Source organism: Opisthorchis viverrini, assembly GCF_000715545.1.
Source record: "Opisthorchis viverrini unplaced genomic scaffold opera_v5_41, whole genome shotgun sequence".
Lineage (NCBI taxonomy): Eukaryota > Metazoa > Platyhelminthes > Trematoda > Opisthorchiida > Opisthorchiidae > Opisthorchis > Opisthorchis viverrini.
In genome coordinates, this window is record NW_008751697.1 from 2332204 (window position 1) to 2341992 (window position 9789).

The window sequence follows — 9789 nt, forward strand, 5'->3', positions numbered from 1 at the left end:
TGGTGTCGGCGAATCCGTAACGAGGCAGTTAGAAAGCGTGTTTTCGGTTGTGTAACGGGTACTTCCATTGAAGAATGTGTCCAGCACCAGAAGCTGCGTTGGTTGGAACATGTGTTACGTATGCCGAACCATCGTTTGCGGAAGAGAGCGCTGTTTTCCATGCCCAACACAGAGTGGCGTAAACAGAGAGGTGGCCAATCCTTGACTTGGCAGAGGGGTATGAAGGAGATCACGAAACGCTTGGGTGCTGTCGGTGCTACTCGCCTTCCAGGATGGGGACCGCGTGATCCCCACTGTGCCTGGTTGGAGACAATACAAGATATGGCTGCCAACCGATGTCAGTGGCGTTCCTGTTGTCAGTTCCTATCCAGATTGCCTGAGTGAATGTCTGGAGGTGTAGGCACCTCGGAATGATTGTGTTAAGCTAGCACTAAGTCCCTTCCCCATCCACCTTTGTTCCTTTCTTTACAATAAGGCTTTCAAATAAGTCATGGTTGTACGGCAGTGAAGCATCGGTGTTGAACACTGATGTCATGCTGTCCATGATGATGATGATGATGAGTTGCAAATCTTAGGTAGGATCAAAATCCCGGGGAAACGGGCAGCGTGGAAGTGAAACGGCGTTGTAATAGACGGGCGTAAATCACGATACTCAGTAGTGGTCAGAACACAAGAAAAAACAAACATCGATCACCTTTTATTCACAGGAATTAACAGTGATTGTATCATAAAGGTAACATAAGTTTTGTTGGTCTGAATTATTTCATAACTTTGGTTTACCCTGGAACAAGACAAGTAGGTGACTCTATTCAGTGTAATTCTCACGCAATAGTGACACATCTTAAGTCAAGGTGGCACTGATGTTTCGTTTTGTATTGTGAACAGCTTAACAGTGCTCCTCCAAAAGTCTTCGGTCCTACAACAAGTAACTAAAACCTGTATGTCCAGTAACTGGTCCTTGTGCGAGGGTTGCTGTTTAGCCGAGCCTTGCCCGGTAACTGCAGATGTGATTATGGCTGATCTAAGGAACAATGTACTTCATAACAACTTCCCAAGGGAACAGAACATTACAAAGGTACAATCCGTTGGTTGCTCATTGACCCTTCGCGTGTTGTTTCCGGAACAATCATCCGAACTCATGGAGTGCGCTAGGCCTGCTTCTGTCAACCCCGCTTGTTCGGACAGAAACGTTTCACCACAAGGAGCTGGGGATAGTCCCACTGACACACAAGTAACTAGCATATTCAGCAAGACCTTCACTTCTTCTGTTTCTTTGCCACTGTCAAAAACACCGGACACTTCGAATGGGTATAATAAAAATATGCAAACAACTTTGGTGTACTACGATGACAGCGACTATGATGTCTCAGACTGTGAATATCAAGAACATTGGGAAGTGTCGGAACTGGTTAACAAGGAATCCGCGACACCGGACAGTGTTTGGGAATGGGAGCAGTTGCACAGTACGCGGTCAGCCCCCAATTACGTGTGACACAAAGTAAACTGACTACAAACGACAGAAAGCGAAATCCACCTGAACATGTTCCTTTTGTCATATAACACGGTCAGCTCAAATGAAAAAATACCACAGTGTCCGTAAGAGGTAAGCGCTAAGTTTTACTCTTGTGCTCTTTCTGATTCGTGTAATTAATTGCACAATGATGTTAACTCTTTCATCCATGGAGATTTCATCGCCATCGTCAGCTGTAAAAATCGCGCACAGATCGTACAGTGGTTATACCTGTCACAGTTTCGTTCGGCGATGATCTTAGGGGGTAGGGGTGGACAGTTACGCACTAGAGGTGGTAGGTGACATAGTTGACACATGAATGCAGCGGTGTCGAAAGGACTTTTCATTGAAAGATCGGAAGGGTATGCTAAACAGTGAAAGTAACGGCCTGGAAGCATGCATGTTGTTGAGTGCACAACTGGGGCATGCCTATCAACATCTCCAAACACTGATGTTTTCCGTTCTCGGGATATTCATCTGAGGAGGCGGCAGTGACCAGTGAAGCCGAGTTTGCTGATAATGGCTATCATACTTCGTTGTCAAGTCGTTAATTGACATCCTCTGGCCCGCTTCCATCATTCACTTGGTTTTTCAAGAAGAGCTTTGGCGTGCAGAACACGTAACGAAAACAGCGCATCCCATAGAACGTGATAAGTTCGTATGTCGTGGCCGAGTTGTCTCGAATAAAAACTATTCGAAGCACTTCAGCACTACTGATCCGATGTTTTCATCAGGCTTGGACAATTCCCCGAAGACAATGATGGCGAAGAATAGAAAGCGCGCAGTGGCTAGATTTCTGGCTGGTGTAACAACACGTCATGCCCATATCACAGGTGGTAAAGAGTTGCGAAAGCTACCCTGGCCTTTCCAGTCCGGATTGGAATTCGTCTTCAGGCAGACTAATTTGTTTACAACATGAATCGGCTCATCCTTAAATCCGAGGTTCGGGTTCAAGCCCCCTGTCTTGTAGCAACATTCTATCGAACAATGACCCCTAATTATTCAGGTCATTTAATATTGTCTGCACTACGATAGCATTAGATCCGAGAAGAGCAATATCGTCTGTGTACTCGTTATCTGTGAGCATCTGGGACAATTTCGACCCCACAGAGAGAGGATGGGACTGAGTCTTCCATGACCACATCGACGGCGAAGTTTAAGAGGGAAGGGGCAGTGTTCCGACATATCTTGATTTATCGAACTCAGATGCGGGCCTACAGCAGACCTTCACGCACCCATTCACGTCATGCGTTCGAGTACTGGACTCCAAGGAGTGCCAGGAATTTATGGGGTCACCTTTAACCCATAGACATAACCTTAGTGTCTGAAGACCCAAAGGGTCAATGGTGGCTTTTAAGTAAAGAGAGTACCATAGCTGCTTGATGAAGGCACCATCACTGTCAAAGACTATACCGGAGGGTAAACGTGAATGATGAATCCTACTGCGGGACTGAAAACCACTTTGGTCTTTACAGACCTGCCTCCCTCAGTCAAGTTTCGAGGGAGGAGACCAGAGAGCACCCCTGATGTATCACCTAAGAGAATAGTGCCGCGATGTTTTGCGCAGTGTTCGTGTACTCTGACAATGTACCCCATTCTGCATGCTCATTCTCTCCCTTCCGTATGGCATCAGTAAATTGTGTCAGGAACGTCTACGGGCATTTTGGCTAAAGTGGTTGGGTCTTTGAGCATACACATTGTAACAGCAATGAAATATCTCTCAAAATATATGAGGCACTACTTTCGCATTGTCAGTCGAAGCTTGTACCTTACGGTGAACTTTTACTCCGGTCGATATTCTCTGAGAACACATGTGACCTTTCCTACCAAAGACCTGTCAGCCACCAAAAGGTAGTGTTGTTTTTACTAAAAGCATGCAACCATTTAGACTTTTTGTTCTTTACACAAGGTGAGATATCTAACGAAACACTACATTCCACTAGTTGGTAACGCTCATTTCCAGCCTTTGTTTAACTTAAAAACGACACCACTTTTATTGGTAACGCGATTTTCTAAGTTTGACCCATCAGTGTTTTCACGCACAGGCAGGTATGAGGTCAGAATCCGTCCACTTTTTGATAAACTGAAGAGATAACTTCAGTTGGGATTTAGATGTGACTCGTGCAGTAGTTCAGCTGTGGGCAGTATTCTAAGATGGGATAAGCGAAGGATTGTGCGAATATTTGGACAGTGCCTTTCTACACATTAAGTCAAAATGTCGTGGAAGCCAGTTTTTCTTACTCCCTCACGATATTAATGGCGCAGATTGATTCCTCTGGCTAAAAGACACCGCTGAATATCAAATCGTACTGCATACAGGACTACCTCAGGGGCACAAAGTGAACTTTGCAGTATGTACCAGCGAAACATTTGGCTTTTCTAAAGTGTATTGCATGTTATGAGCCCAAGCTTTGTCCACCCATTTGGCCAAACTTCAAACTTGACCTCACTTATCAACTCCTATTGCGTTTCCTATGCCTAACCATGAGCTGATACCAGTGTTTCACTGAGGCACAAAAGGCCTAGTTTGTTCGACTTTCAGCTTTTGGTCATTTGATATCGTCAAACGTCACAAGATCTAATGGGTTTCGTTATTACTTGCTGATGCTGATCACCCAGTACAATCGAATTGTTGACTCACACTCGGTTCTGTTGTCTTTTTCCTAATATTTTAGGTAAAACAATTATCATTTTGCTTGGCCCACCTAGCTCTGGTTTCTATGTACGCACTGAACAGACGCTAGTTCTGTTCTATGGCATAGTTTGAATTATGTTCACCCAAATATTCCATTTTTATTTTCCGATCATTATTATTATTTTTATCCACAGGAACATAAGAATACTTCCTTCACGACACCTTGCCAAACAATCATTCTATTGGAAATTTTATAATATGTTTTGAATTTACCTGGAGCATTGCTTTTGTCTAAAACTGTGGCGCGACAAACTTTTTATCTGAGTTCGCCGTCTGCTAACATGGACCATGACTTCCTGTATCCTATTACGTCGTCTCATTTGCATGCACAATAAAAGCTTTGAAGTTACTTTCCATTCATTTGAGCTGACTTTGAGACGTCAGATGGGATACTTTCGTACTCATTAGATTGGCAGTCGGCTCCACCGTACGCCGTTTGATCGATCTTTGATTTTCGCTTGGTTGTGTGAGCCAAATTTGGTCTGAGTCGACAGAAGATTTTGAGCAAGTCCTCATGCCTCAAAGTTGATGGGCGAGTTTCAGTGACCCGATTGGTTACCGGACGGTGGCTTGTCAGGTGGTCTACCTAATCGTAAATGTAACTGGTCTTGCGTTTAAAATGCATTTAGTTGGAAACTGGACGTGGAGGAGCTGAAACACTTTACACATTGTAGTATTGGACTAATTCGACAGGTTACGGTAAGGTGAGGACAGACGCATTTACAGGCTGATATTTGCATGAAAAGCACGAGCTTCGCGAAGGGGAACATCATAAGTGCAGTGAGGATTTTCGATAAGAATGAAATAGGAATCGCTAAATTCACTTAAGAAAGTAGTCTTATTAGTGCGCAGGTGATGATAGCCATAATACAAATCAGAAGGTATGTGTGCACCAATAGAAGTTTTTAGTATTTCTGCAACACGTATAAAAATAAATACAGTGTAAATTGGGAGTGAGTCAAAAAAGGGAACTTATCGTATGTGAGAGTGCCTTGGTGAAAGTCCGGACGGTGGGAACGTGTTTTCTTCGCAGTATGGCTGCTACACGTGTTCCATGATTGTCCGTGGACTTGGAGTGCTTGAGCCGATTCCTTGCTCCCTGCGCACGCGGGAGCCTGTGTGTCATGACTGGGTTCGGTTTCCCTTTATGTAGGTCCCAGTGCGTATACGTGGGCGCGTCGGCACATGAGTGGTTGCTACGCTGACTAGGCGGTGCAGACAATCGATGTCCGATGAGCCAGCTTAATGCGACGTGTTTGTGCGTATGAGAAAAAAGACAAGCCTCGCGATCCAGTGAGCGACTGAGTTGAACAGTCGAGTAGGTGGGTGACTGGGTCGCTACAGTCTCAGCTAGTGCGTTGTTCCGCAGTTGGTCTATGCATGTCCTAACTACCAGTATTACACCCATAGAGCTGCTGCTGTTACACTTTTAGAGGCAACCATTCATGGGAGCGCTGAAAAAACAACATGGAGCAGACCAAGAATGAAGTTTTCGGCGGTAGACATGAGTAGTAAAAATGTGATGTGAAACCATAAAATAGACTTGTTATTATTAGCAGGTGATCCGTGGATAAATTTGCCCTCATTCTGGCAATTCTGGCAATATTTTGGTTCCATAACGATAAATGCGACAATTTTGTTTTATTGGCTCAGTTGACATCCCTCGCTTGCAAGTACAGCACTCCGTTCACAAGAAAACAACTGTAGAAGATAAAACACTGATGCATGACCTGGGGGTCTGTTCTGCCGGAGGAAGCAGGAAATATGAACATCTCCAAGTTCTTCTGCACCAGACTGGATGTTTCTAGCTTTAGACGAAAGGGGCATGATGGAATCGGTCATTTCAATCACAGCGCATGCGCAGATATTCAATAACCTCAAATACACGGGACGGAGATAAGCTGGAGCATCTGCGATGTGTACCTGTACTCTCGTCGCTGGTCCTCGGCTTCTTGGTCAAAAGAGTAATTTAATTACTTGCTAGCTAGATTCAGCTGAGACCCAAAAGCGAAAATAAGTTTGATGAAGTTTCAACCGAACACCACAACGAAATTGTCAATATGAGGAACGGGAGAAAAAATGAGTTGACGGTTGTTGCTTTTTCTCGTCTGCTGTGACGTTATTAGGTATTGCAACCATGTTACGTGTTCCTTTTTAAACTGTTGATGCAATACGCCACGTCACATCTTTCGGGGTTCGGATATATAAGAGGCATCGACCATTTTTTGCAGACTTGAATGTCTAAACAGGTGGCACGGTGCACTGTGAGTGTACCGTTTCTTCGCGTTGATAATTTTGCAGATGAATGGATTTGTGGTGAGATTGTGGTAGCTAATGCAGGAGGCTCATTTTCTTAATCGACTGGGTAATTGGTAGCAGTTTTCTGGATGACGTACATCTGCCAAAAATATATTTACACGTAATCTCGCCAGGATGTCATGTGTTCTTCAGAGGTTGCTTACCGCGGTCCTCGAGAAACGAGGTTTTAAATTCAGGTTAATACCATTTGGCTTTATATCAGGTTTACACAGTCATAATCCAATTCAGTACAGCTGCTTTAAGCAAACATCTTAGGGTAGGGGGGAGGACCCCAAAAGTTTAACTCCAAAGGTGACTTTCCTCAAAGATGACCCGTTGTACTTATGTTTTTACGGTCCTTTATAAAAGAGATTGCAGTTGACTATATATGGTCTCTTCTGGAATAATATGACATTTTTATCATTTGTTTCCTATAGTTTGCTAGTCCATTAGTATTCACCATATTTGAGTACCAGAAACACCATTCATATTGTGTGACATAGGTGCGAAATTGTGGTATAATTCACCGTTTTTTACCTTGTTGGAGCAACTCCTTTCTTCTACCCGGTGATGGCAATGGCTTCATCATGGCTTTATGCAGCGCAGCAACGAAGCGTGTGCCCTGTGAGTGTGTCATTCTGCCAGGCAGGGCAATCCGGTGTATCTTTGCTTGGCACACCCGAACGCGCTTTCAGCCTACACCAGCCAATACTCATATCGGCAATAGTCTCAACAATAACTCTACGGATTCTACGCACCGAACAGCAAACAAATTGTTGTCTCATAACCACACCAGTTCCATCAAGTATCTTCGATACTTCTTCGAATTACACCAACGCATCGAGTTACGAAAACATCGTTAATCGTACACCAAACTAACTGTTACGATGAAATCGCATCATCGGTAGATGCTTGCAAATTTCTCTCCCATATGCCCATTCAAATGACCATACCGAGATTTTACCTCTTCTGTTGACACCATCGCGCATAACTGGCCGGAGGTCAAGCTACATGATAGAACAGGCATGGTCACATAGTCACCAATCCGATTATTCAGTGAACGAAGGTAACAGATTCTCATCTAGGCCGGCGTGGTGAAACAGTATCCGGACGGAGTTAGGAAATGTGTTCTGACAGACATCGTCTGATGGCGGCATAAACAATTAAGTAGGTAGATCTTTGTGGTCAAGTGTACCAGTCACTTGAAAGTGGCTTCTCTACGGCTCCGGAGGGAGTTGTTCTTTAGGGGGTTGAGCAGTTTAATGACAAGAACATGCTAACACCACATGGTTTATTTACAGTAGACGATGTCGAACATCCTTGGGAATACAAGGATCATTTTGTTAGTGAAGGGAGAGCATAATTGCAGTGTGATTGCCCTGAGTTTGTTCATGAAGATTTGCAAACGTTAGTGTGTGTTTGTGAGAACTTTCACTGCTTAAGCAACTGACTGATCCGTAAAATCGATTTAGGACGCGCATAGAACCTCTTTTTGGATCGTTCTTCTGAAATCTGCTCAGAAAACAGGTTAACGGCCACAGACACATCCCATGATTGAAATCGGATGGGCACACAACCGGATGCTTCTAATTCGGATGCCAACGATCTCAACGGTAACCGAAGTCAGTAAAAATAGCCATCTGCACATCCATGTTTACTAGTGGTTGAATGAGTTATCCCTTGTGATTATTTGGAAGGCTTGCAAGTTAGGCTATTTTTTCAAGTTAAGCTATCGCCACCAGAGGCCATGTCAAACCTGAGGCTTGTATTTGTTTCGACTTCGATTCGGCTAAAAACCGTTTACCATGGATACATTGCTGTACCAACTGCTACAGTTTCGACCACCGGAAAATGGGATAGTGTGGGATATCCAGCCAAGTACTAGAGGCGATGGAGCGTTCAGTTAGTTTAGGAACTGGGTAGCTACGTATTGAAGGCGATAGCTTTAATACGCGAGCATCACTGAGTGGCCTGCATTTTTCAAGGATCTGAGACAAGGTGAGCAATATCGTCCGCATACTCAATGTGTATGTGCAAACATACCGGGAACATTTCGACCCTCGAGGTTTCTGAGACGGGTAGTCAAGCAGCAAGTCAATAACCAAGTTGAGGAGGAAAAACGAGAGAGGGCAACCATTTGAAGACCACCGAACGTGCTGAACTTCAGCGAAAGCTTGTCGTGTACTCTACCCATCCACAGGAGTTCCCGTACAGTGCCTCCATAAAGGCACGCGTGATGCTGACGGAAATCGAAGTGATAACCAGGCTCACACAATGGCTTAATAATAGTGGATTTGCGTACCCCAGAAGGACGACAATCTTTAACTGAGGCTCCCCACGTGCAATTGATAGCCACATGCTTTAATTGGATCCATCGCTGTCTTGCAGTCGGTGGTTTCCAAGTAACTCGTTGTGAGCATCTGTGCTGGTATTTCGTACTGGCCAGGAACAGACGATGATCTTCACACAACTGAAGTAGTTGCTCCCCATCATCCGCACACTATGTATCGACTCCACCTAACTGTGGTCTTTTTGGGCCTATCATTTCAACTTGCGCAATTATATCGATCACCAGCATCACTATATCCGTCCTCCTTGCTGACCGAAACAGTCATGACAAATCTCGATAAAACCTATCATTCTCAGTCTCAGAACTGCAGCCTGTTGGGGCATATGCTGACACGACAAATAATCACCGTTTACCGCATCGACCTGCGTTGGTCTTGATTGAGCCAGACAACCACAAAGCGCAAAAATGACTGTTAACTGGGATCCAGCCCAGCAAGGCACTTGGGGCTGTGTGTAGCTCGCACACCGTAGATATCACGATTCATTAGCTCAGGGTAACCACATACCCAAAGAATGAAATGTTAAACATATGGGCTCATCCCAAGCGCCTTGATGTGCACGACTGAAGTGGAGTCTTGTATGCACGCTTGTGAGGCAAAGCATATATCGACAGAGAGGGAAAACAAGGTTTCAGCAAGGGATATCTGCTGCCTAACGTGAGAGGTTACGAGTACGAAAGGCAAAAACGTGGATCAGGTTTTTTGATGATAGTAAGTGATTCTATTGGGTATATTTTTCTGGGCACAGTTAAGATGCGGAGCAATGGTTAAGGGACTGGAGGATTGATTTACCACAATGCATCATTTGATGGGTGTGGAGGGTTGGTGAGCAAAATGCTGCAAGGGCGTATGATACCCACCGATCTCTCGAGCCGAAGAAGGGGGTTGGGTGAGTTTTTGACTCAAAAGTCTCACAAGGCAGTGAGAGAGGGTTCTGA

General features: G+C 44.6%; 1 protein-coding gene across 1 annotated transcript in view; it reads left to right on the forward strand.

Moving 5' to 3' along the window:
• Positions 1-4542, forward strand: part of T265_03064 (hypothetical protein) — a gene marked incomplete at both ends in the record, with an annotated part of 26689 nt that extends 22147 nt beyond the window's left edge. The window contains 2 exons of the mRNA XM_009167453.1: positions 886-1486; positions 4340-4542. Coding sequence (XP_009165717.1) covers positions 886-1486; positions 4340-4402 — 664 coding nt within the window. The remainder of the gene's footprint in view (positions 1-885; positions 1487-4339) is intronic.
• Positions 4543-9789: the final 5247 nt, after the last annotated feature.